The sequence below is a fragment of the Colletotrichum graminicola genome (assembly GCF_000149035.1).
Source record: "Colletotrichum graminicola M1.001 genomic scaffold supercont1.35, whole genome shotgun sequence".
Classification (NCBI taxonomy): Eukaryota; Fungi; Ascomycota; class Sordariomycetes; order Glomerellales; family Glomerellaceae; genus Colletotrichum; species Colletotrichum graminicola.
In genome coordinates, this window is record NW_007361039.1 from 47,583 (window position 1) to 74,050 (window position 26,468).

A 26,468-nucleotide genomic window follows, 5' to 3' on the forward strand; every position below is an offset into this window, starting at 1 on the left:
TTGTTTGTGGAGCGGCCCGGTGAGAGTCGAGTGTCAGCTAGTCACTGACACTCACGAGCTGGCCATACTTAAGGTGTGGCTTCTGGATCATGGTTCGGATGTCAAGACGCGACCAGCACCCTGCCCTATCCCGCTCCCGACTCTTTTCCCACACATACGAATAAGCAGTTGCTTCGTCTTTCTCCATATCTCCCTCGGGCAGTCTCGAGTTTCTTCATCATTTAAAGGCTGAGTTTTGGGTTGATTCGCAGCTCTCCTTCCGCCTCGCGTCGCCTTTTCAAATCACCTCGGGCTAATATCGTGACCTCGGGCAGTTTATACCGACAAAACAACACAATAGGAACCCCTGGAACAGCTGGTTCTACGTCATGATGGGTCTCTCTTCGGTCCTTACGACCACACTCCTGGCCCTGCGCCTCTTCTCTCTGGACGCTCTTGCAGCTCCTGCACCCGTGCCGGCACCCATTCCCCAGGCCGCTACCCCCAATGCCGCCTCCGGCTTTTGGGTCGCGTCGATCGAGCGCCGCGGCGTGTCTGCCTTTGGCGACGCCAACTACAAGATCTACCGCAACGTGAAGGATTACGGTGCCAAGGGCGATGGATCCAGCGACGATACCGTGGCTATCCAGGCCGGTAAGACCCTGACTTTCTTGGCTTTTGATGCATTGGAACTTGGCCGGCTAACTTGAACACAGCGATGGACGATGGCAACCGCTGCGGCTTCGGCTGTGACTCCCAGACCACCACGCCTGCTCTTGTCTACTTCCCTGCCGGCACCTACGTCGTCAGCAAGCCCATCGTCATGAAGTACTACACCCACATGGTTGGAGATGCCACTGCCCTCCCCACGATCAAGGCCGCTGCGAGCTTCACCGGCATGGCTGTGATTGATGCCGACCCGTACGACAACCAGGGTAACAACGCGCACACCAACCAGAACAGTAAGTTGATCCCCCCAGAGAAAGGCGTGCTGAGGAGCGTTTGCTAACCCTGCCCAGACTTCTGGAAGCTTGTCCGCAACTTCAACATCGACCTGACTGGTATGCCGTTCACCTCTGGTGCTGGTATCCACTGGCAGGTTGCCCAGGCCACCAGCCTGCAGAACATTGTCTTCAACATGCGTACCGACGGCGGCGATGCCAACGTCCAGCAGGGAATCTTCATCGACAACGGCTCCGGTGGCTTCATGACCGACTTGACGTTTAACGGTGGCAAGTACGGCGCCTTTGTGGGATCGCAGCAGTTCACCACGCGTAACATGAGTAAGTCGTCGTCTGGTCCTTGGCTCTCAACTGTAATTGGCAAGACTAACGTAAAACAGCTTTCAACAACTGCAAGACTGCTGTCTACATGAACTGGAACTGGCTCTGGACCTTGCAGGATCTCAAGATCAACAACTGCGGCGTCGGTATCGACATGTCCAACGGTGGCGCCACCTCGCAGACCGTCGGCTCCGTTCTCCTCCTCGACAGCGTCATCAGCAACACCCCCGTCGGTGTCTTGACTGCTTACAACCCGGCTTCGACCGCCACCAACGGCAGCTTGGTGCTCGACAACGTTGACATGTCATCCAACGTCCCGGCCGCCGTCCAGATCGTCGACACCAAGACGACCGTCCTGCCAGGCAACCAGAAGGTAGCGTCCTTCATCCAGGGCAAGGCCTACAGCGGCGCCGCCGGCAACGGCAAGGCCATCCAGAACGCTCAGGAAGGCATCGTCAAGCCCCCCGTTCTCCTCGGTGCCGATGGCAAGGTCGTCACCCGCAGCAAGCCTCAGTACGAGAACGTTCCGGCCAGCTCGTTCCTCAGTGCCAAGGCCAACGGCTGCAAGGGCGACGGTAAGAGCGACGACACGGCGGCCATCCAGGCACTGTTTAACAAAGCGGGTCCCAACGACATTGTCTACTTTGATCACGGCGCCTACATCATCTCGGATACCATCGAGGTGCCCAAGGACATCAAGATCACCGGCGAGGTCTGGCCTCTCCTGATGGCCAACGGTGCCGCTTTCAAGGACCAGGCCAACCCCAAGGTCATGCTTCGCGTCGGCAAGCCGGGCGACGTCGGCACCTTTGAGATGAGCGACATCATCCTCCAGACCCAGGGCCCTCAGCCGGGCGCCATCCTCATGGAGTACAACATTGCGGGATCCACCCCCGGTGCCGCCGGTCTCTGGGACGTCCACTGGCGTATCGGAGGCAGCGCCGGAACGCAGCTGCAGTCGGATAAGTGCGCAAAGAACCCCAATGTCACGACCACCGCCAACCCCGAGTGCATGGGTGCTTACCTGCTCATCCACATGACCCCCGAGTCGTCAGGCTACTTTGAGAACACGTGGTGGTGGGTTGCTGACCACGAGCTCGACCTCCCGGACCGCAAGGCGCAGATCAACGTCTACAACGGCCGCGGCGTCCTCTGCGAGGCGACCAAGGGCACCTGGTTCTGGGGCACCGCCTCGGAGCACAGCGTCCTGTACAACTACCAGTTCAACAAGGCGTCCAACGTCTACATGGCGCACATCCAGACCGAGACGGCGTACTACCAGGGCAACCCGGACGCCAGGACGCCCTTCACGGTCAACGAGGCCATCCTCGACCCCAACTTTGAGACCTTCTGCGCCGGCCAGGGCGACAAGTGCGCGCGCACCTGGGGCGTCCGCGCCATCGACTCCAAGGACATCCTCATCTACGGCGCCGGGCTCTACTCCTTCTTCGACAACTACGACCAGGTGTGCGTCGGGGAGAACAACTGCCAGGACCACATGGTCTCGCTTGAGAACAGCGACATCAAGTTCTTCGGCCTCAGCACCAAGGCGTCCATCAACATGGTGACGGTCAACGGCAAGAGCGCGGCGCTCGACAGCGACAACCGCAACAACTTCTGCGCCACCGTCGCCTTCTTCCAGGCGCCCCTCTAGGAGAGGCCCGCGTACGCCGTCGGACCCCCGGCCCCGATGCACGAGCCGACGACCTAGCAGGAGAGGCCCAGCTACGGGATCTTGCCGGCGTCGATGACCATGCCGGTGGATTTCGGCCTGTGGCGGACGAGGACCGCATACGACGACGCGTATGAGTATGCTCACCAGCTGCTCAGCGCGCAGACACGTGTTACTTTCGTACAGGCGTAGCCAATCTGCCGTAGTGGTAGAGGCTGCTGCGTCTGCCCCTTTTCTTTCCCACCCACTATGGGTATTTTTTTGTTTTTGTTTTTTTCTTTTTCTTGCTGCAGGATACATACTTTTGCATACCGGGAGTTTTGAGGTTTGTGGAAAACAGGCCCCAGGGGGGTTTATTATACACCGTGGCTTCGCGGAGATACAAGACGAGGGAACGGGCGGCATTGACATTCTTCACACTTTTGCCTTGGAGGCACTTTGATACCACTTATACACGAATCACTTGATGTTGACCACTTCTGCTCCTCGGCGGTGACTTGAGAACGGCGAATTACCTCATGCTGTGATGTCTTGCGTTAAACGGTCCATCTTGACTATCCGTACTCCTAAGGCTTGGTGCTCAAGGAAGAGGGTTAACATCCCAATGATGCTATGCTCGGTACTCAGGGACGAACCTTTCAAGCTCCTTCAGCATACACTCATCATATGAACACCAAATCTTTGCGGGTAGGTAGTGTGGCGTCGCCTCTTCTCTCCTCGACCTAGATGTTCTGTCGCAATGTGTCCTCTCTCTCATTCCCTAGCACCCGGTGAGCCTCGGTTGGTGACATTGACCGAGATTCCAGCGCCGTGATTCGCTGGTCGGCGTCTCCCAGTGACCGACTGTCCGATTTTTAGCCACCGCGCTCCACTACGAGGTACGTACCCTCTAGGTGCCTGTCCTTTGCACCACCACCAACGTCATACTCTACCGTCCATTTCTTCCAAGATCCGGCGCCCGTTCATTGTCATCCATCCTACTCAACCTTGGCATCCTCCTTGCCCTCTATGCGATAACGCACATCGAAAACGCTCCCAAGCACCTCTCTACAATGGACTCACCGCCCGCCGTCAACCTGCGGTCCAAGACCAGACGCGCCCTCGACGACCTCAACGGCGCCGCTACCTCGCCGCCCTCTCCCCCCCTCAAGACGACGCGCAACAGCCCTTACCTGCCCACGCCCGCCGAGACGATAGTCCTTTCATTGTTCCCTGTAATCCTCTTCTTCGGAACCGTATTTTCCCTCCTCTCCCCCGACGTCCGCGCCTCGCACTACGATGCTTCCACGCAGGCGCATTCCACCGCCACGGCGCCCTCGTACTTTGCACGCAAATCGAACCTGTTCAACATCATCTTCGTCAAGCGTGGCTGGTTCTGGATCACGGCCGCCTTCTTCGCCTTTCTCCTCACCCACCCTGGCACCAAGAACGCGACTGTCCGGCTCCAGGCGACCCTCCGCTGGGTGCTCGTCACGACCTGGTGGTTCTTCGTCACTCAGTGGTTCTTCGGCCCGGCCATTATAGATCGGAGCTTCCGCTGGACTGGAGGCAAGTGCGAGCTTGTCGAGGACAAGATCAAGATGGGCGAGGGAGACGCCAAGGAGTTCTTCACTGCTGTTGCGTGCAAGGCCTCTGGCGGGCGCTGGAGTGGCGGACACGATATCTCCGGGCACGTGTTCCTCTTGGTCCTCGGCACTGGCTTCCTGTTGTCCGAGGTCGGCTGGGTGGTCATGCGCTGGAGAGGTTCGGGGAGGGAAGAGCGCAGCGTCGTCATGACGGACGGCGCCGTAAAGACGGCCACCGTCGGGGCTCAGGGCCTGAGGGGGGAGCCCGTACCCGGCGATGCTCTGGGCTGGGGCGGCAAGTTCGCTACCGTCATCATTGGCTTGAGCTCTTGGATGCTGCTCATGACGGCCATCTACTTCCACACTTGGTTCGAGAAGGTACGAAACTACGCATACCCGAATGACGACGTCGAGTAACCCCTACTAACGCATGTGGCAGGTCACCGGTCTCGTTACGGCCATGATTGCGCTCTACGGCGTATACGTTCTTCCCCGGTTCGTTCCTGCGTTACGACAAGCCGTTGGCTTGCCCGGTATCTAGGTTAGGCCACACGAGAACTACACGAGAGAAGAGAATTTCAAGGCGTGCTGCCTGTACAATAGAATCAATACCCATTTCCACTACGTTGCGAAACACTGTTCCATGAATTCTTGTATCCTTTGTAATCAATCGTTTGGCTTCTTTGATTCAACGAGTAGCGTACGATGACAACCCCTGAAAGGGAGGATATGAAAACTCGGACGAATCGGAGTGACAAGAAACAACGGACAATAATAACTACCATGATAGGAGGACTAGTGCCCATAAACAAAGCCACCTTCTTTGTGTCACCTGTTTCGGTGTCGAGACTTTCAACAACGAACAAGGCCTTTGAGCGCGCTCAGTGGGGGTGGGGGCGGGGGGTCGGTCCGAGGTGGGGCACCGCTCTCGTGCCCGTAGCTCCTGCCCCGAGCCTATTCACAAGATATGACCTCATCCTCCGGCGGCCTCTCCCCCTCTCCCTTCAACATCGCAACACCACGGCCATAAATCAGTCAACCATCCACATACAGGGCCGAGAATGTCGCCGATCAAGGCCCCGGTCAACCTGCCAGAGCTTGTCAGGGCCGCTTTCAACAAGGCTCGCTCAAACGGCGACCTGACATACTACGCGACCCAGGTCACCGTGCTTCATGCCAACTCGATCCCGGTGAGCCTGCATCGCCGCTACCTATGACTCGCATGCAGCTTAATTGACACCCTCTATGCAGTTCCAGCTCCGCTTCTCCCCCGCTTTGGCAAACAAGCCGACCGCGTCGAGGTCCAAGTCTGACGAGCCTCGGAAGCCCTTCGATCCGTTCGAGAGCCCAGAAAAGGGCCCCCTGTTCATCGTCGACCTTCCCGATTCGGGTCACAACCTGGTTCTGAACAAGTTCGCAGTTGTGCCCGAACACTTCATATTGGCCACCAAGGAATTCAAGCAACAGACCCACCTCCTCGAGCCCCGTGACTTGGCAGCTACCTACGCTTGCATCGAGGCCTACAGACAATACGGACATGGCCATGAGGGAAGAGACGGCGAGCTATACGCATTCTTCAATAGCGGCCCGCACTCGGGAGCAAGCCAGCCACACCGTCACATCCAGCTTTTGCCTGTCGCGCGGATGAGGGACGGGCTGCCCGAGGACTCGCGGTGGGATGTGCTGGCAAAACGCCTGGGCTCGTCGGACGCCTCCGGGGTACCATTCTCCACCTTCGCAGACAAGATCCATCGCGACATGACGCCCGAAGAGATGCACTCCATTTATCTGTCACTTTTCAACTTGGCAGTCGAAGCGGTAACGGCCCAGATCGGCACTGTAAACGATCCCCGCGATGGCGATGGCGATGCTCCCATCAGCTACAATCTGGCCATGACCAGCGACCGTTTGGTTGTCTTGCCTCGATTGGCTGAAGGGGCGAAGATCAACCAGGATGGCACGCCGGTGGGCGAACTCTGCCTCAACGGGACGGTCCTGGCCGGAACCGCTCTGGTGAAGAACGAAGCCGAATGGAACGTACTGAAAGCAAAGAACGACGGCGTCCAATTGTTGGAAATCTTATCGAAAATCGGCCTTGCTGTTGATGGGGGACACAGTAGGAAATTGTGAGGCGGGGAGAAAAGGAGGGGGCAAACATGCCTTCCAGCCGTAAAAAGAAGAAACAAACTCGCAGGCAAACATCTGCACGACGACAGTGCTCTCTAGCTGATTAAGTACAAGCAAGCGAGGGGAAGCAGCCATTCCATTCGACATCGAAATCCAAAAGTCGCTGTTTGGTCCACGTTCCCTGCATCGCTTTTGTTATCAAAAGTAAACCGCTCTGCTGTCATTACAATTCTTCAGTCACAAATCCGATCTCACATCGCAATGCATTATCCAACCTTACCCACACCAACGCATCACATCGGAACCTTTCCGCCTGGCATCCCTATGCGGCCAGGGCGAGTTCGTCCCATTTCTTGCGACACGTAGCGTTTCCGAACAAGTACGAGCCGCCGTTTCGTTGGATGTACTCCGCCACCTGCTTCCATGGGATCTTGGTTGAGGAGGGATCGTTGTTGCCCTTGGTGAACTTGCGGACAGCCCTTTGAAGCAGGTGAATCTGCAGGTCACACCGGTCAGCTTGGTTAGGTAACCGATGTCACAAGGAGGGGGGCCACTCACGTCCTTATCGGTCCACTCGGGTTTCCGGACTCTGGCCTCTTTGCTTTTGGTAAGTGTGCGGTATCGACCGCGCAGAGTCGACTCGGCTTCGGTGAAGTTACCCTTGACCCGGATCTCCCGGTACGTCAGCCCGTCTTGCTTGGCCTTGAGCAAGTATTCATCCTTGGCAGAACGCTCCGCGAGATCTACCGGGGAGGGTTCTGTCGGGCAAGGTTTCGACTGCTTCGGCCGGAGTTCCGCCTTGTGTGTGGCAGCCAAGTGCTTCCGAGATGGAGAGCCATGGCGGCAAGAGGCGTTGCTTGAGTGGGCTCGCGATGACCGCGGATGATCTGGAAGCTCTTTGCGCGGCCTTGGCGCCAGCATTTGCTGGGCCGTAGGGTCGGACTTGATGGCGTTGCAGCTACCATTGCTCTCCAGCACCGGAACCCTCGTTGCTTCTTGCTGATCTGCCATATGACACTGGCGCCCAGCGAGCTGGTCTTGCGGTGTTGGGAAAAAGAGGAGGGGTGTCGGCTCAGAGAATGGCGGCGGCGACGGGGGAGCCCCTTTGATGTTGGTGAGATCCTCGTGCATGAAGGAAGACCTCGTGAAGGGCGAGTTGGCATACTCGAACTGATCCGAAGAACTGGGAACAAGTGCAGCACAACCAACCGAAACGAAGGGTTCGAGGAGGTTGGAGGCGCCCGCAGAAGAAAAGCTCCCAAAACTTGTGCCCGCGTCCGAGAGGGCAAAGCCTGCAGAGGATGCGGGCATGATCTGGTCCATGCTGTTCGGCGTCTGCATGGGGAGACCATCTATGCAGGCAGAATCGAATTGGAATTGCATCGGAGCAAACATGGATTGGATGTCGGTCATTTCATGGACTCCAAAAGACGACTGCCATGGCTGGTTGTGATCCATGACTGGGCGTTTGTTTCCGGAGAAGCCATCAGGCCGTTGCAACCTTTGAAAAAAGGTGCCGTGATCAGGGTCAGCATAAGGGCTGCCCGCGGTGCCGGCCAGGTACCTGTTCCGGAGTTGCTGGACCTGAGGCATGACGGGTCAGTCAATGGCTCTGGTTTTCATCACATCTCAGAAGAAGCTTTGAGAGCGAACGGGGGAGCCGGTTGTGTGTAGATGGGGGAAGGGTGAGCCAACGCACCTCGAAACTGTCTTGGATTCCTTCCGGCACGCCGGCAAAAGACCAATCCTCGCTCGTCATGGCGCTCTGCTGGTGTATCGACCTGGAGCTCAAAGGATGCTTGCCGTTTCGCGCGATCAGTTTTCTCTGGCGTCTGTCGTTGGAGCGCTGTGGGACTTGGGCTTTCATGAGCTGCTTAAAGGCGAAGATGTCCGAGCCATGGACGGCCAAACGGGGAGGAGCGCTCATAAACATCTTGGACGAAAGATTTCCAAGACTATGAGAGACGGCTCTGACTGATGGTTTTCCCCTTCTCACCGCTCCTTCCTCTAGGGCTCTGTCGGCGTTCCGTGTTGTCTCAACTCGCACGTACGATGTCGTCTTCCGGGAAGTGTTTTTTGATGGAAGAAGGGAAGTTGTGGAGGCAGTTCCGGCGGTCAATGAAGAATTCTGCGCGAGTGATGCAATATGCAGCGTGGGATCCCGAGGAGTTCTACGGGTGCGTGCCAGATGTATGTGGTGTTCGCTTCGACGGGAAAAAGCGGTATAGGGGTTCGTCCACGGCTAGCAGCCGACGGGTGGCAAGGCCGAACCAGTTCTCTTTCGTTTCTCTGGCCAAGTTTCAAGAGAACGGGAATACTCAAGATGTTCGGGTCGGCCAATGAGACAGACGGAGACGAACGACGAGCAGGTCTGGAAGAGGCTTAAGCTCGGGGAGGGTGTGACACAACAAAAGTGAAGAACCAAAAGGCTGGAGTGCATTCGATGACTGAAAACAAGCCACCGAGATGTGAAGCGATTGCTGTGATACTAATACAGGACTCAACAAGTAAGATGAAAACAGAATACGGGCCTGATTGATGAAGAACCGAGACATCATGGACTTGACGGGAGAGGCGTTCTTTTCAAGTACGAAGGGACGGGTATAACCCCCCCCCCCCCCCCCCCCCCCTCGAGCCGCACACAAGCCATAAATGATGGACGTATTTAAAGATTGGCCATGAGTTTCTAAAAGTAGGGGTAGCACACGGTAGAGCAGCGTCATACCTGCTCTCAGGCCCTGCAAAACGTCTATCAGTAACCAAGGACCGTGGCAGCAAGGCCAACTGCGTATCTAACCGACGTTTCTCGAGCTACTCGAGCAGACGCCTAAGGCTGTGGAACTTGGGGCTAAGTGAGCACCGGTGATGGACAGAAACGCAAACGACTCTGGCTCATGGACCATGGCGACATGATGGCAGCGCCTGCGAATGTCCTGTCATATTCCCAAGATGGTAGCGCACATTCGCAACTGCCACTTATGACTCCAAAACGTACACTACCCCCCCCCCCCCCCCCCCGGCAATCCCTCCCGCGATCCTGGCATTCATGGTTCGACCACAGCTATAACGGGACGATCAAACTACGACGACGCTCCGGCCTGATCTCCCGTTCCCGCACGAGCAAGTCTGTCCAGAAGAAACTCATACACGACTTTAATAGGCCATTTTGAGCAAGATGCGCATCTGAGGCATCGGCTTCGACATTCGGCCGTATATGGATGGAATGGAGCCTTTCCAGGCGCGGCAGATGAGGGAGCCTCGCCGTGCTGCAGGAGTCCCCCCATGGATCGATGCGGCCTGTGCATGGCTCTGATGCCACGGCTGTAAATCTGTCAGTTTTCAGCCTCTTCTCATGTCCACCAAACATATGGTGCATGGTAGGCTCCTGGGACAAAATCTACAAGACAGATTTCGCGCGTATGTATAACGTTGGAGCGTGGTATCTCCACAGGGATAGATGGATTATCAACGTCAGTCAGTTTCTATCAATCTGCGGACGGGTGGTTGGAATACACTTCGGAGGCTGCGTTGAGCATCGTGTTCCCGATCCACCTCGCTTTCTATGGCTTTGGCGAGCCAGACCAAATATGCAATCATACGGATCCCGTATCCCTGTTCTTCAAGCGAGGTCGTGTCTAGATCAAAGGTACGTTCCATGCTAATCCCGGCTATCCTCTGGCCCTGGTGGACTCTTGCGGCAAGCGTTTACTGTTGATGGCAAAAGTGGAAAGGTGAAGATGGCAGACCTGCTCTCCGCAGCGTCGTATGAACGAGCACCTACGTATTCAAGGCGTTTGACGCCAGCGTGCGGGTGGCAGACCTGGCATCCTGCCGTTCGCCGGGTCCCAGATGCTGGGTGTTCTAAGCCCGGACGGACCTTGGGGCTTTGGGCCGTCTCTGGCAAATCAAGGCCGGGCTCATGCAGAAAGAGACCCTACTTCCTGGACCTGGCAAGCCCGGCGACGGTTCGATACCTAGTCGGTCTGAGCTCGACTGCCTGGCGGGCCAGGTCCGGCGGCGTGTTGATTAGCAATGTCCCATGCACACTGTGTATGTCTTGCATGGTTTGCGGGCGATGCTGTGGGGAGGCAGTGCACACTGCCTATCTGATGATGGGAAACAGATGTGCGGGCGGCAATCGGTCATAAGTCCCGATGCCAATCTGTCCCAAGATTTAGACCGGCCAATAGTAACCAGTGGAGAGATGCGGCGCCAGGTCATCCTGAAGAGTTCCCTGTCCAATCCCATGGAGTCCATCTCAAGCATGCATACAAGCATGAAAGAAAGCAGGTGGTTCAGATCTCGAATGCCACGAGGAGGACCCACACATTCGTCAAAAGAAAGAGAAAACAAAGCCAACGTGTAAGACGGCAAAAAGCCCAACCAAAACCATCTCCAACTCGGTCGCTTTTGCTAATATCGCAACGGGTCAGGATCGTAGGTCTTCTGTTTCCCTGTCCGTGGAAGAGTCGAGATTGGAGCCAACACTTCCTTTGGGAACGGGCGGTTCTTCCGGGCCGGTGGAGGGGCCAGCAGTACCACCGTCATTCCGACTGGAAGTGGTCAAGATGCGACCAGGGTGGCGGACAACTTGCATGGTTGGGGTTGGGTTGGCTGCAAGAACGCGAATTCCATTCCTATTCCCTACCTACCTGCATATGGAAGTTTGACATGTTTATCTATTCGTCCCATGCATCTAGCAGGCAAAGGGGCAAAAAAAGGCAGCCCTGAGCTGATGCGAGGTTCTGGGCATTAGCAGGCAAGCAGGCATTGCACGGATGAGGAACAGACTCGGTCGGAGTACTGACTTGTCATTTTCACTTGGTCAAGAAAAAGCCGAAATGAGATTCATCTTTCGGTTTGCAGATCGCGGAGGCGATTCGGGAGTGAAGTCGATCGATCGGTGGACTTTCTCGGGCGGAAAACTGACGGACCTACCTATTAACGGGAGTTGAACACCAGGACGTTGCCCATACAAAGCCTCTTATCTGCAGCTCACAACAAGGCACTCTGGGTTCCCTCACATTGACAGAGTACCGAGCCACTTCAAAATCGAACGAGCTAGTGGGCGAAGCTGGAGCCCCTGATGGCCGAGGTAAAGCCCATTCTCACACATAACATCACCGTTCGTGCTGACTGAAAACTCGGATGTTTGGTACACAGGTTATCAAGCTCGAACGCTTGCGTAGGGATGAGCTGACTACTAATCGTCAAAAGCAACCACGCCACGCATACGCTACATACAGTACGGCCGGGTCGTCCGTTCCCGTCCGCGGCCGCAGCTTCCCCTCCCCCCGTCCCAGTATTGACTTCCCATCTCCGACCTTGCAGAATGCGAGTCTCTGCCCAGTGGCTGTCATATCTGTCATATCCACATGGGGCAGGGGTACCTGTGCCGACTCCTCATGCAGGTCGCTCGATCTGCACCAGGTTACTTCAGCTGCGACGAGCAAAAGAAAAGGTGAGTTGCAGGGTCTGCTTAACGGCTTTGCGTGCCAAAGTCACTTACTCTTGGCTGCAGAAAACTGACCACGTCACAACGGACCAGTGCCTTCGCGGATAAGACCTGTCATAATTCGGGGACCTGCTAGCGCTGGAGTTCCACGTAACCCATGGTACGGTGGCTCACAGAAGCAAAATCCCAAGATCCTCAAATTGACAGCCGGATCTGCAACGCCGGGGGGGGGGGAGTGGTCGATGGCGAGCTCAGGCCACGTGCCGCGAACACCCGCCATGCTGCCATGAGATGAGCAGTGGCTGTCCACGGTAGATGGGCGGAGATACGGCGTGGTAGGCAGATTCTGTCACTTGGGTGATCTCGATGCCAACTAGATCATCTTGATGGATCGAGCCTAGATCGTCCGCCGTAAAATGAGAAAACTCGGACCAGGTTAGGAGCCCACGTTCTGGAAATCGAGCCAAGTATTCCCCACCCTCTCTGCGAGTGTGTTGAATCATACGGCCACACCATACCCCTTTTCTGGCGAGATGTGTGTGCTCGGCTTGATTGGATCACCACCCTACCGCTTGGTATCCAAGCAGCGATACCTACCTGCGTGGCTGGCTTGACTCGACTTCTTGAGAAAAGAGTGGGGGAAGAGATGCTGTCGGGTAGTCTCGGAAAATCAAAACATTTTGCTTTTATGTGTCCGGAACAAACCACAGATGTGCCGGTGCTTTTTGCTTTTTCCTGTTCTCTCTGCTGAGCGACTGCGGCGGCGGACGTGGCTTTCCTGCAACAGGACGGCATGCACCAAGTCCCCCCCCCCCCTTTCGACTCACGCATGGCTGGGAGGTCGTTCCAAACTCGCTTCATTCTGGGTTTTCCGAACGGTCCCATTTCCCGGGACGGCAAACCACTTGTATCTTGGGAAACATACGGCTCTGGCCGTATGAGTCCTTGCCGAACGCCCCGGAGAGTCATGTGTTGAACTTGCCCTCAGACTCTTCGCAGGTAGCTCGGCCGCCTTGCCGGCTTAGTTTGTACGCAACCTGTTTGACAGTCGCCACAGGAAGCAAACGCCGTCCCGGCGAGACAAAACAGACGGCCAGCCCGTTCACGCCCCCCACGCCCCCCACGCCCCCCTTGCCCGTTTTGTATCGCCACCAGGGAATGCAAGGAACTCTTGAAGCCACACGACGCCGATGTCAGAGTCTTGTCGGCGTACTTGATAGACCATCATCCCCAAAGCCCCGGTATAATGTCAGGTGGTTGATACAAAGGTCGTTTCTACAAGGAAACCACCAATTCATTCGGCCACCTGCTAGGCAGTCAAGATAAATCTTGCGCATCTTTGGAACGCCAACATCTGCGGTACAACTTGGCATGGTATCGTTTTTGGTGCTATTTACCTTGGGCCATTGCTTGGCTGAAGTTCCCGGCCTCGTTGATAGTGGCCACAGCCTCCGACCGTGATCTTGTGCTGCATGCCGCTTCCCAATGTCCAATTTGAACGAAACTTCTCTCTATTTGATATTTGAATAAAAGTAAAGCATGGATGAGCTGCGAGTGCTTGACGGTCATGTTGTCATGTTTGTTTGGCTCATAATCGCGATGCTCAGAGCATACATGATGTGCTGGAGCACAAGCATATGCTATTGTCAAAAACCATACATTGACTATCAAGCTAGTATTGCACATGACATTGAGCACACCTATGGAAAGGCCTTCGAATCCAGGTACATCTCAGCTCGATTACCTAATCACGCGTTATCCAGCCTCAAGCTGGCTTAAGTTTTGTATTGCTTCATGTTGACATAGTTGATTAACTCTCCTGATGGCTAGTTGTCTTCATCCCCCCCCCCCCCCCCCCCCTTTTCCTTTTTCTTTTTTCTATTTGTACTAGAAGTACGTGATTGTCCTATTGTGCTTACAACATTACTGCGCCCAAGTATACTTACGAGTACGACTATGGCTATATTCATCGATAGTTGCAAATCAGTGAGCGGATGGCATCTGCGTGCATAGCGTCGAGGGGAGACTTTTGTTGGATCGCCGACTTTATTAGCACCAAAAGTGTACGCTTCCACGGAGCTGCCAGTGCAATGGGATTCATCAAGCGCACTAGACTTTGGAAGCAATATGCGTTGACGAGTTCTTGCTACTTAGTGACCTTTTGACTTCACCTGATGGTAAGTGTGGTGGTGGTGGGTGGATGGTGAAAGGTATTCAGTTTTTATGGAACCGGAGTGGCTGGATACCAACGAAATAAGGTCTCTTTCTTTTTCAAACGTAGATTTAGCCGGATGGATAACCCGGCTCATTAATCATACAATAGGCTACCTAGCTCTCGATACTCTATAAGAAAAGGCGCGGTTTCGAGGCGCTTGTATATATCTCGAGGCCAAGGGCATGAAAGACGAGAAGAAGTAGTTTCTTAGACTAGGATATTAAACAACAAGCTTCCCAGTTGATCATACTCGTATTGTTTTGATGGTGTTAGGGAAAGGTATCAAGCTTCTTGCAACCTAAGTGCCAATGTAATATACTACATGGGATGACAATTACCCGTGCCCATCCCGTGTGGAGATAGATTGGCTGTTGGAGGCTTTTCGACCTGATTAACGATACCGGGCTCTTTTTCAAGTCGGCAGTAACGAGTGTTTTGAGCAATCCGAAGATGAAAGCAGCTTTCTTGTGTTTTAGGAAAGATAGAAGCATCAGATGAGAAAAAATTCATTGGAATGGCCTGAGTGTAATGCAGAAAACAGGCGAGCATGCTCGCCTCAATTCTTCCACTGTGATGAAAGGCAAGTATTGTACAAGTGTGTCTTCCACGCCCGTATCCACTAAATGACGTTGCGTTGCATGCAACCATAGTATCTCTTTTTCCCCTGCTCGAACCAGAGTTGTTTCTCCCTACGGGGGAGGTTGAGGTTGAAATCAACCTAGCCCTAAATGGAAGGACTATTTAGATTTACCAATGAAAAACAGTCCATTCGGCCGGGTTGCCTGACCTCAGATAGACTTCCTTGGCAAATCGGCCTGTAAAGTTCCCACAAAGTTTCTCGGCTACGTCTTAGTGCCAGCTGATGTTGATTACAAAGGAAGTCACCGAATATTATATTGTGGAGTTAGGGTCTGTGACAAGCCTGCTCCGATCACAAGCCATGCTTCGGTCATGAAGCGATTCACGCTTTCTCCCGGAGCCTTGATCTCGTTTTAGACCAAAGAGGCAATCAGAACCCTCAACATTATCCCTTTTGAATTCAGCATCCAGAGTGACGACATATACTGTCGACTATAAGTGGTTCACGGCATGGTGCCGGAATGGCTGCTCATCAACCTATCACGCTGATAGCACGGCCCCATCAAGCTATAGATTCTCTAGCCAGAGCATAGAGTTGCGGCTGTTTTTGTTAAAATGCAATGTTTAAATACAGATGAATTTGCAACTTTCAATTCCATCGTCGCTAGGCTGCAAAATCCCCGGTTGTGAGTGCTTCGGCTCAGTAACCGTAGGCTGATTGTGACCACGTCCGTACATGTCTCGGTTATCCCGAAGAGAAAAAGTCGATAAACCCCACAAAGCAACGGATACTGCCTTCCACGACTCGAGAGCGACGTTTCACCACTGGGAAAGGCAGTCCTTGCCGGCACATGAAGAAGTGGAGCGACCGACATTCATCAAATTGCTAGAATGGGTAAGCTCGGTGTGTTCAGTGTCCCGGTAAACTCTTCGAGCTGGGTGGCGAGCTGAAAATTCTGGCCAAATCTGGCTACACACACTGATGTTCTCCTCCTTGTACATAAAATGCGGTGAAATATACATTCCGTGTGCTTATGCTATTACAAATGCTTTTGCGATAGCGTTGGGTTTGTAAAGACCAGAATGATCGGCACCACATGGGCATTCACCTGTCTGGCAAGCCTGCCCAGACGAGACTGCAAGAATGGCACAGCCATGAAAGTCTTAACCACGTTGAATTAGACGACTGCCGCTTAACGCTTTGAATGAAGTTGATACTTGGAGAAGAGGTAAAAACTCCAAGTATCTTCCTATGGCAGCATTGTGCATATACACACAAAAAGTCTAAGAAACAAAGACATTTCACAACAATTATTTGACTTAAGGCAGCCTATGAGCTCGCAGCTTATCGATTCGACTCCCACAATTGCTATAGCCTTTGTTGTAAAGAACGGAGTTCCGCATCGCTTTCCAGTCCGTGGAACACAAATAATAAATGGTGCGACCCAGCTTGAACTCAGCAGAATGATGGCCAAAGCTCCTGTGTATAGCCAGCCCCAATTATTCAGCTCATGAGTACAGAATGATTCCCTGTTTGCCGGCTGGCCTTGCCGAACTGGCCCCTCTGATCTGCTCGCAATTAATCCAATGGCGTTCTGCGATCTTTCGGAGAGCAGCTAAAGAGTTATGATTGGTTGGCCAAAACAGTTGGTGTGAGGCAGCGAAAGGTAGGTTGCAGAGTTCTGGAGAGGGTTTGAATTTATCTACTGAAACAAAAAGTCTAACATGGCCTTACATGGACGAGACCTCGACGAAGTTGTACCTAGCGGGACTTTGAAACATACTCTAAAGTTAATTTGCGGTTCAAAACCCGATTTCGTCGTCGTTTGTGCGCGATCTTCCTTTGAGATACACTGAAGCTTTCCATACTTGGCTAAATCGTGCGGGAGGACCTCGCAATGCCATTACTGGATAAGCTGATCTTTGGAAAGCAAGGGGACATACTTTGCCGAGTGGCGATGTTTGAACGAATGAGGGGGTTGATCTTGACATTATCCTAGAACAGCAGTGGACCGGACACCTCGTTCTCACGCTAGCCTTAGTTCATCGTATGATATGATTTACGTCCATTGCGTTGGGAGTTAAAGATAACGGAACTGCTGGCCTGTTTGGGCTTTTCTTGAAGTATTCTCTTGTCATCCTACTACTTTTATTCTGCCAATATCCGGTTGTATAACTCGTCCAGCTCATCCTGCCACGCCTGACTTTCCCCACCTTATAATCAGATCATGACTAGGCTGCAATGACAATTGTGAGCTTCACAGAGTTTTTGTCACTTTTCAGGCATCCACTTCCCAGCCGATAGCTGAAAGGTAAGCGCGCTTCAGGTGACGAACAGAAACAGAGGCATTGTGTGGTTCTGGTCGGGGCCGTTGGGGGCCATAGCTACGCCTCGTTGCAACTGCAACCGTCCCGAAATCCTGGCACCACGCAAGTAAGACGGCCCCCATCACGCAAGTAAGACGACCCATGGGACCAGCCGACTAGGTGGAAGTAAAGCTCCTAAATAACAAACACCGGAAGGGCGGGCATCTTTGTCTGCAGTTTGGCCACATATGAGCTTCAGCCAGCTCTGGCTGCACTGCCCTACACCAACGTTCAGCTTCGATTAAAAAGGTTCCTGAAGCGAAGCCAGCTGGGTTTGATTAAGGATGGCGCAAACATATTGTTGCTGCAAGGGTTGCAGATCCAACTGTAAGTAAGATGATTCGGGCAAGCTTCATGCCCTTTCCAGCAATATTGACCGAATCGTTCTGCGAATGGTGTCGTACATCATGTAACCACTAAATCCTCTAAAGGGCTCAATCACTGATATATAAAGGTTTGCGTTCTCTTACTCGACGACGCTTTTGCTTCCATAAAGACTACAGGACGCAAACTAGTCCCTCCATCGCACTCATCATGACCTGGTTTCTCTCTTCCCAGACAACTTTGTGTCTTGGAAGCCCCTTGATCAGCTTGGTATGCTCAATCGCTGTTTGCTTTATCGTCAAGTACGTCTGGCGGGCGTTTTTCTGCCCCCTGGCGAAGTTCCCTGGGCCACGAATTGCCGGCATCACAAAGCTCTACGAGGCTTATCATGTCCTTGTCAAGAATGACTGGCTTGAAAACCTGACCTCACTTCACGAAAAATATGGTATGTTCTGTTGTCTTGATGCAATATTTGATGCACCGCATGCCTGATACTCTACCCCAGGGCCTGTCGTTAGGATCGGACCAAACGAACTCCATTTCGTCGATCATCAGTTTTGCTTAGAGCATCACAAGCGCTCAGACCTTTCAAAGTGCGATAACTATTACGGTCTTCTGGGTAACCTCCTTGGTGGCCTTGCTAGCGCCACCAAACACTCAAAGAGAGCAGCAGGCATGCGCCCAATCTTCTCTGGGCAGACCCTCGCCGAGTTCGTCCCCACTCTGGACAAACACCTCGAATCCCTGCATTCGCGCCTCACGGATGCTGCAGTGAACAGCCAAGTCGTCAATATGACACACTTCCTTTGGGCTTTCACCAACGATGTCATGATCTCGTACCTGACGGAAGAGGACTACGGGTGCCTCAAAGCTTTTGACATGAAAGCCATCCACGATTCCACGCGGGCTTTCAGTGCCATCGACCTTGCCACGGTCCTCAGGTGTATCCCTCCCGTCAAACTCATGTTTGACTATTTTCCTGCTCTCCGGCGCTACTCGCCACTTGGATGGCTGGATTCTGTAAGACATCCTTGGCCAGGAGGTACAACCACTCTTATTGTCGTTTTCTGACATGAATTCTAGTTGATCGGTTCACATGTTAAGCCCATCGTCAAATCCTGGGATAGTGAAAATAGTCATCAGGGTGTTTTGGCTCGTATTTTCAGCGAGGTCGGCAACGAGACTCACACCGTTCACGAGTCGTCTCAGGCAATCTTTATCGGCAACGAATCACTTCTAAGCAACTTGACCTTTATTCTCCACCATCTGATTAAGAATCCAGAATGTGTGAAGAAGATTCGGGCTGAACTCGATACACTGGACCTCGGATCGTACGGATATAGAGTGTGGAGAGATCCCAAATCGGTACAACTGAGATATCTTGTACGTATCATCCTTCGTGATCAATAGGGCAATCCCTCACCATCGAACAATAGGACGCCGTATGCAAGGAGTCAACTCGCTTGAGTTCACCGAGTTGGCATCGACAACCAAGACAAAGCAAACAACCAGTCAATTATCGGGGTACAATGATACCTGCGATGGTAAAGAATCTCGGCTGTTTTTATGGTGCAAACTGTTCTAATACGTGACAGGCCAGTATGAGCTTCACGTTGAGCTTGCTTGAGCACGATGCTAAACTGTTCCCTGAGCCGAATGCCTTCAAGCCCGAAAGGTGGCTTGGGTACAGTCAGGAAGCAAAGGCAACTAAAAGTCATTCCGTCACGTTTGGAACTGGTACAAGAACATGTCTAGGACAGCAGTATGTTTTTTTCACAATGCATTTGATAAGTTTGCTTACCGACTTACCATAACCAGTATTGCGCACAGGGTTCTACGCAAAACAATCGCACTCATCGTGTACAACTTTAATATTTCATTGTGGGATGAAAGCCTCGACAAAACGGAGGGATACCAATACTTGAACACTTATCCGAAGAAAGGTCATGAGGGCTATATGAGAGTTCGGTTGACTCCGAGATTCAATTGCAGTGCATAGCGGCAACGAAGTTTTTTTTCTTTTTCTCACTATTATTATTCCCTATAGATAGATGCCCTTTGTGTATTTCGTTAATATTCCCATGTTGTACAACTACACTTGAAACATGAAATCTTTGTTAAAAGCCTGCTAATTTTATTATTTTTCAAAATGGATAACTACTTATTTGGAAACGAATAATAAAAAGCTCTTTTTGCTACTGGACGTTGCTGAATCATACTTGAGTCTTCGGACCCAGCCCACCCTGCGCTGGTCTCAACTCATGCAGTGTAACTTTCCCAGGTTCTAATTCCCACGAGAATCTTGGTCATGAGATGTCTAGACCTGGGCCACTTTGCTGATGGAAGTCCGACTAAGTTAACCAAAGCATACTAGTATGTCACTCGGAGACTTGTCCGACCCCCCACAGGGCATTGCCGGTGAGCTAACGAAGTATGCCGACGCGGGGCCGTGGATAGCGTAGGGCAGGTTACCACTGCCGGACTTCTCCGCGGTGCGGAGATCCCAGCCAATGGCTAGAAGTGACCAACGTGACAACGGCTCAATTAGAGCTGTCTGCTTGTGCTGTGATGGTCACTCTGAAGCTTTGCTCTGAAAGCTTACAAAAGTGCCAGCGGAGAGCGGAGGGTGATTGTAGCAATATTCGATATCTGCAATACCTTGAGAATTGCGAATTGTCATCTGAACATCGTCTACTCAAACTCGTATATTCTATACGAGCCGAGGAAGTAAACCTCTATCCAAACCCAGTCAATTAACAGCAATCGTATGCACAAAGACTACAACCATACACGCAGCCCCATCACAACGCCCGGGAATCGTTTCAGAATGGCATCTGAAGCAAGCCATATCCTCATCACAGGTCCTGCCGGCTTCATAGGCCAGGAGCTGATCACCGCCCTCTTCCTCTCTTCCCACTCGATCCACCTCACGGCAACAGACATTACGACGCCACCCATCCCACTTAAATCCATCCCCTATGCATCCCGCGTAACAACTGTGAGAAGAGACCTCACTTCCCCTTAGGCAGTTGCGTCCCTCCTCGCGCATCACTCCCGCTTCAACGCGATCTATCTCCTCCTTGGCGTCATGTCCGGCGGCGCCGAGGGGAATCTTGACCTCGGCCTCCGCGTCAACGTCGGCAGTCACCGTTTCTTCCTTGACCCGCTTCGTCAGGAGACCTCCCCGCACCGCGGCACATATCGTCATCTTCCCAGCTCCCTGGCCGTCTACAGGCCCGCGGCGCCGGGGCAGGTCAACACCAAGTCGACGTTCACGACACCGCAGTCCTCGTACGGCGCGCAGAAGCTTATGATAGAGACGCTGTTCCGGGACTACTCGTGTCGCGGGCTCCTGGACGGGCGCATCGTGCGGCCTGGGGCGCCGAGCGCGACGGCCTCGTCTTCAGCATCCGGTATCGTGAGGAGGTCGCTCAAGGGCGAGGAGAACGTCATGCCTGTGCGGCAGGAGTTTGTTCGCCGAGGACGGTGGTGGGCAATTTGGTGGCGGTCAAGGACATTCACCGTGACCAATTTGGACTGTTCAGGGTCGTTAACCTTCCGGGCGTCACCATTACGGTTGCTGATATCCTGGATGCCTTGGAGACTATCGGAGGTAAAGAAGCACGAAGCTTGGTCAGAGAGGAGAGGAACCCCCAGATCGAGGCAATTGTGGAAAGTTGGCCGGCCTTTTTCGACGTTTCAAAAGCGCCCAGCTTAGGACTTGCTCAGGATAGGGACCTGATTACGATTGTAAAAGATTTCGCTATGCGACTTCGAGCAGGACTCCAGATTCTGTACCCAGTATTTCGCTGGGTAGTGATGATAGGCATTATGCGCGCTTATCAGATGGATCGTCTGGTTGAAAATCATGAATCGTTTATACATGTTAGAGGGTATCTAGATGATTGCCTGTGAGTCATTTGCGTTCTAGAAGATAATCCCACAGCTCCAATACACAGCCTCTGGTTGCTGGAAGAAGTTTCAATCTACAATTCTTGAGCTAAACTCCGTTTGACTGTCTAATCTTCCCATTCTTCATCGAGCTGGTCTATCAATCTGTTCTCGTCCTCACGATTGCGCCCTCTGCTGGGAGAGCCAGACAGGTGGCGGTAACCCCGCCTCCCAGGCAGAAGTTGCGCGCACGAAGAGGTTGCGATGACGAAGATGTCCTGTAGGCTGTAATTAGAGGAGAGTCATGAGGTAGCGGGTACAGGTAAACAACTTACACTAACAAAATTCCAGATCCCAGCCCATAAACTGTAATTTGGGAGCTGGCGCCAACCTCGGGCGTGCGCGACGGTTCTTTGGTAAAAGACACCACCGCCGAAGTAGACCATGACGGCAATGACGAAGATGATGGCAAAAACGCCCCCGGGACCGACGCTGCCCGGCTGGTGGGGCTCAGCCCGCGGGCAAGCGTGCTGCGAGCGAGCTTCGAAGAAGTATGCGCAGTCATCCGGGTCGGAGCCAACAAAGGAGATATGAGCAGCTCCGCCGACCTGCTCGGTATCGCAATGGAAGGAGATTGTGGCGGACTTGCGACGGGGGTTCGAATCCGCGTCATCCTTGGCCACGGAAACTTTCTTTTCGCTGTTGTTGAAATATTTAAGAGGTGTAGCTTCGTCATCGTTGTCGTCGGCGTACTTGTTGTAGGAGGCACCGGCGTGGACCTGAGATCGCTTGGATTTGCTCTTGTCGCAGGGCGAGCCGTTTTTGTATTGGAGCACTAGTATACGCCCTCGGCTTTGAACGTCCATAGAAGATGACCTTTGAGTTGTGCTCGTTAGCTCCCAGTCATTTGTGATTCGCGCCAATCGATACGCACCCTATCGAGTAGGTCTCCCCCTTGTACGTGTAATACGCGCTGACATTCTTGGCTTCAGCCTTTGTCAACCCCTCCACGTCATCGAGCGGTTCGATGACAGGGGCACAGATATTGAGGGTAAAGTTCCGGTTATAATCCCAGCCTCTAGCGTGGTAGTCTGCGGTGATGATACCCTTTGACGATTTCCCCTCCTCGGGCTTGACGGCGATGTCGGGTCGCAAGTCGTAGAAGGCTCCGGCGCCGCTCTTGGATGCTGCAGTGCATGCCGGGGCACTCGTGGTCGTTGAAGAAGCTGAGGTATCAGCTGCGCGAGCCGTCGCAGCTGCGAAAAGCAGAATAAGCCTTGAGGAATGCGGGAAGCGCATGCTTATGTTTCGGCGCAATGTAAATCGGGATCCGTTGAAATGAGCGTTCAATCGCGACGTTGGGAAGCGCCTCGTCAGCGCGGGGAAGGTCGGTCCGACGGGCTTCTATGGCATCAATTGAAGAAGTGCGAGGTATGGAAAGTTGCAATGAAGAAATAGATGCGAGAATCACACTGTACCAGAGAATCGAGCAAGGGAAATGCAGCCGAAGTCCAGGTGGAAGGGAGAATGTGTCAAGATGCAAAATGTTAGTGTACTTTGGACGAAACCATTCGTCAGCCTTTTGGATGCAGGGAACGGCGGGATTGACCAGTGTGTGGGCATTAATTGGTGGACGGAACGTCCTTGCAGCGCTGCGGGAAGCAGGGCGCCGCCAGGCTGCCGCTTCGGGGAACATGACCCACTTATACGGACCACGTGACCGATACTCGTTTCCTGCATCTTAGTCAGCGTGCATCTCAATTGTAATTGGCTCAGCTTCTAGCACCCTGTGCGCTCCTTGCAGGCCTTAGACGGGAAGGATTCGGTTTCGACATTGAAATGACCAATGAATTTGAATACAATCAAGCGTCGCTTTTGTTGGATTGTCAATGCCAATAAAGTTCAATGAACAGCACCTTCGGTCCCAGCTTCCGGACCGCCTGGTATGGTTTGTTGGCCGTCATCCGACAATTACACATCTCCTTCCGAGAGCTGTTTCCTCGGTGGAACCATCCCCCCGAGGGCAAAGCGTGGCGTCGGATTAGGCGGGCCCCAATCAGAGCACTAAAGTTTTCCCAGCGTCATCGAATCAGGCCACCCGGAACACCACAGCCCCGGCGCGCAACACTCTTCGAGAGCTTCACTGTCGCATTCTAATCAACCGTTCACTGGCGTCGTGGGGTACAAATACGTTCTACTCAACCTTGAAGAATCTTCGCCTTCGACAGCAGCAGCAGCACCAACACTAGCACAGTCATAACGCGAAACTCCATCCGAAGCTTTCTTTTGTTGACCGAATCCTATACACCCGCGACAGGGGCAGATCAACATGGCGTCCAAGTCCAAAAAAGCTGCGGCTCAAAAGCCGCATGGTTACGAATTCGGTGGACCGTAAGCAAATCGGACCTCGAATCTCAGCATCACTACCTCAAGCTAACATGCTCTGGCAGCATCGGCGCCTTCTTCATCTCTTTCGGACTCCCGATCCTCGTCTACCTCTTCATCTTCAGCTGTAACGATGTTTCTGGCTGTCCTGCGCCGTCCCTGCTGAGCCCCTCAACCCTGAAACTCGACCAATTGAAGCGTGAGGTCGGATGGCCCGAGGAGGGCATTTGGGGTCTGGGAAGCGTCAAGGTCACCGCTGCCGTCTTGGGATACTATCTCTTCAATGCGCTTCTCTACCGCATACTTCCTGGAGCCGAGGTCGACGGTGTTGAGCTTGCTTCCGGCGGTCGTCTTAAGTACCGCTGCAACTGTAAGCGATTCTGGTGTCTTTGCCGTGTTAACCGTCACTAACCAGCGCAGCCTTTGCTTCCAGCATGTTCATCTTAACCGTCTGCCTCGCCGGCACCATTGCCCAGGGCGCCGAGTTCCCCCTCTGGACCTTTATCACCGATAACTACGTACAAGTCGTTACCGCCAACATTCTCATCGCATATGCCCTGGCCATTTTCGTGTACGTACGGAGCTTCAGCGTGAAGTCGGGCAACACACAGTTACGCGAACTCGCTGCTGGCGGACACACGGGCAATATGATTTACGACTTCTACATCGGACGGGAGCTCAACCCCCGCGTTACGCTTCCTATCCTCGGCGAAATCGATATCAAAGAGTGGATGGAAATCCGACCTGGTCTGCTGGGCTGGGCTCTGGTGAACTTTGCATGGATGGCCAAGCAGTATCGGACCTACGGCTTTGTTACTAACAGCATCATCTTCACCTCGGCAGTTCAGCTTGCGTATGTGATTGACTGCTGGTGGAATGAGCCCGCGATCTTGACCACCATCGACATCACCACGGATGGCTTTGGGTTCATGCTCTCTTTCGGCGATCTCGTGTGGGTGCCGTTCGTCTACTCGCTGCAGACGCGCTACTTGGCCGTGTACCCAACCTCGCTGAGCCCCTTGGAAATGGCCGGCATCGTTGGGGCCATCGGCGTTGGCTTCTCCATCTTCCGTCTGTCCAACAGCCAGAAGAACGCATTCCGCAACAACCCCGACGACCCCAGTGTGTCCCATCTCAAGTATATGGAAACGAAGGCCGGAACTCGTCTCCTCGTCTCGGGCTGGTGGGGGGTCGCGCGACACATCAACTACCTCGGCGATTGGCTGCAGTCGTGGCCTTACTGCCTGCCTACCGGCATGGCCGGCTACACGATCGTCTCTGCCGGCACGGGATACGCCGAAGCCGGACTGGAAGGTGCCTTCAAGATGGCCGATGGGCGCGAGGTTATCCAGGGTGCCGCGCGGGGATGGGCGATCCCCATCACGTACTTTTACATTGTCTACTTCGCCGTGTTGCTGATTCACCGTGATCGCCGCGACGACGAGAAGTGCTCGCGTAAATACGGCGATGACTGGGAGAAGTACAAGAAGATTGTGCGTTGGAGAATCGTCCCTGGTCTGTACTAAGAAGCCGGCGAAAGGATGGCATGGCAAGTTTCGGGAAACAGGCCCGGTGAAAAGGGCACAATGGATTGTCTTCGGGCCGTTTCTTCGAGTTGCGGGGATCGTGGAGGCTGTGGACAGCAAGACCTGGTCTAGGGCGTAATTTGGTTCTACATCGTGCATCGTCCGGTTGGTGCTAGTAGTTAAGAACTAGGATACCTACGCAACCTTGGCATTGGCGTCGTGCAACGGTTGTGCCTGTGGCGTTGGTTCGTTTAGGGCGGATATTACAGCGACGGTCTGAACTATTACGTAGGCAGACAGTCTAAAGCGGTTACTACAAGATCCCTTTGCGTCTTCTCACCAAACGCAGCCACACACGTCGCGACGTCCTGATTTCGTGGCAAACAAGGACGTATGAACCCTCAAGTGAGACCGTCTCTCACGCGGTCAAGGGAAGGCGGAACGTTGCCTTCGTCTATGCTGCATGACTAGGTATACACGTGAACTAGCTAATGATCATAAAGAGGAGTTGCTTCGCCTCTCCTGCGGAAAAAGAAAATATATCACAGCTGTAAACAGGCCAAAAGAGTTAGGAACTCTACCTCTTGGCATTGGGTGGGTAAGTTTATGACTATTTGTACTAGTTTATGTAAACTAGTGACGGGGGGCCTAAGATGAGCGTAGGTATGGTGGATGGGGAAATGGGGTTACTTTAGTTTTTTCCCCCCTCATTTCCTTGTTAACTCTTGTCAACAATGTCTCTCCATCCTGGCTATTTCCCCCTTCTTTTTTTTTTCCCTTTCTTGCTTGGGTAGATGCTCTTCATCGGATATATAATGCTTGCTATAGTTCCTTTCATTCCAACCTACAGACAGCCAGGACAATACAGGGAAGGGACCAGGAGGTCAAACTGAGGGGGAGATGCGAGAAGCCGGCCAAGATTGATCGATTACTGGGACGATATGCGGGGAAGGATGAGGGGAAGCGACGATGGAGAAATAAACAGTATCCATACGGCTACGGAGTATCCGTAGGTACTTGCCCTGCGTATATGTGTGCCGTGTGTGTCTGCGAGTGTGTGTGGAGAATTTTGGGTGAGAGTGCCGGCCCAGCCCAAAGGC

The 26,468-nt window shown here is 53.3% G+C and overlaps 8 protein-coding genes across 8 annotated transcripts; 6 read left to right on the forward strand and 2 right to left on the reverse strand.

Moving 5' to 3' along the window:
- Positions 1 to 368: 368 nt before the first annotated feature.
- On the forward strand, positions 369 to 2,916 carry GLRG_07939 (glucan 1,3-beta-glucosidase; the record flags this gene model as incomplete). The annotated part of the gene is made up of 4 exons (XM_008098624.1): positions 369 to 633; positions 696 to 941; positions 999 to 1,262; positions 1,322 to 2,916. The coding sequence occupies 4 exons, from the start codon at positions 369 to 371 to the stop codon at positions 2,914 to 2,916; spliced, it is 2,370 nt and encodes a 789-aa protein (XP_008096815.1).
- A 1,070-nt stretch (positions 2,917 to 3,986) lies between these two features.
- GLRG_07940 (inositol phospholipid synthesis protein Scs3p) lies at positions 3,987 to 5,040 on the forward strand (the record flags this gene model as incomplete). The annotated part of the gene is made up of 2 exons (XM_008098625.1): positions 3,987 to 4,877; positions 4,939 to 5,040. 2 exons carry the CDS (start codon positions 3,987 to 3,989, stop codon positions 5,038 to 5,040), a joined length of 993 nt encoding a protein of 330 aa, XP_008096816.1.
- Positions 5,041 to 5,560: 520 nt separating this feature from the next.
- On the forward strand, positions 5,561 to 6,629 carry GLRG_07941 (ATP adenylyltransferase; the record flags this gene model as incomplete). The annotated part of the gene is made up of 2 exons (XM_008098626.1): positions 5,561 to 5,689; positions 5,751 to 6,629. The coding sequence occupies 2 exons, from the start codon at positions 5,561 to 5,563 to the stop codon at positions 6,627 to 6,629; spliced, it is 1,008 nt and encodes a 335-aa protein (XP_008096817.1).
- Positions 6,630 to 6,948: 319 nt separating this feature from the next.
- On the reverse strand, positions 6,949 to 8,559 carry GLRG_07942 (uncharacterized protein; the record flags this gene model as incomplete). Its single annotated transcript, XM_008098627.1, has 3 exons — positions 6,949 to 7,122; positions 7,185 to 8,210; positions 8,326 to 8,559. 3 exons carry the CDS (start codon positions 8,557 to 8,559, stop codon positions 6,949 to 6,951), a joined length of 1,434 nt encoding a protein of 477 aa, XP_008096818.1.
- Positions 8,560 to 17,776: 9,217 nt separating this feature from the next.
- Positions 17,777 to 19,193, forward strand: GLRG_07943 (cytochrome P450 family protein; the record flags this gene model as incomplete). Its single annotated transcript, XM_008098628.1, has 5 exons — positions 17,777 to 18,011; positions 18,072 to 18,586; positions 18,650 to 18,897; positions 18,977 to 19,110; positions 19,162 to 19,193. The coding sequence occupies 5 exons, from the start codon at positions 17,777 to 17,779 to the stop codon at positions 19,191 to 19,193; spliced, it is 1,164 nt and encodes a 387-aa protein (XP_008096819.1).
- Positions 19,194 to 20,393: 1,200 nt separating this feature from the next.
- GLRG_07944 (NAD-dependent epimerase/dehydratase) lies at positions 20,394 to 21,383 on the forward strand (the record flags this gene model as incomplete). Its single annotated transcript, XM_008098629.1, has 4 exons — positions 20,394 to 20,564; positions 20,592 to 21,034; positions 21,112 to 21,262; positions 21,324 to 21,383. The coding sequence occupies 4 exons, from the start codon at positions 20,394 to 20,396 to the stop codon at positions 21,381 to 21,383; spliced, it is 825 nt and encodes a 274-aa protein (XP_008096820.1).
- A 202-nt stretch (positions 21,384 to 21,585) lies between these two features.
- GLRG_07945 (uncharacterized protein) lies at positions 21,586 to 22,756 on the reverse strand (the record flags this gene model as incomplete). Its single annotated transcript, XM_008098630.1, has 3 exons — positions 21,586 to 21,735; positions 21,793 to 22,333; positions 22,392 to 22,756. 3 exons carry the CDS (start codon positions 22,754 to 22,756, stop codon positions 21,586 to 21,588), a joined length of 1,056 nt encoding a protein of 351 aa, XP_008096821.1.
- A 1,030-nt stretch (positions 22,757 to 23,786) lies between these two features.
- GLRG_07946 (ergosterol biosynthesis ERG4/ERG24 family protein) lies at positions 23,787 to 25,368 on the forward strand (the record flags this gene model as incomplete). Its single annotated transcript, XM_008098631.1, has 3 exons — positions 23,787 to 23,848; positions 23,908 to 24,212; positions 24,263 to 25,368. The coding sequence occupies 3 exons, from the start codon at positions 23,787 to 23,789 to the stop codon at positions 25,366 to 25,368; spliced, it is 1,473 nt and encodes a 490-aa protein (XP_008096822.1).
- Between the last annotated feature and the right edge of the window lie 1,100 nt (positions 25,369 to 26,468).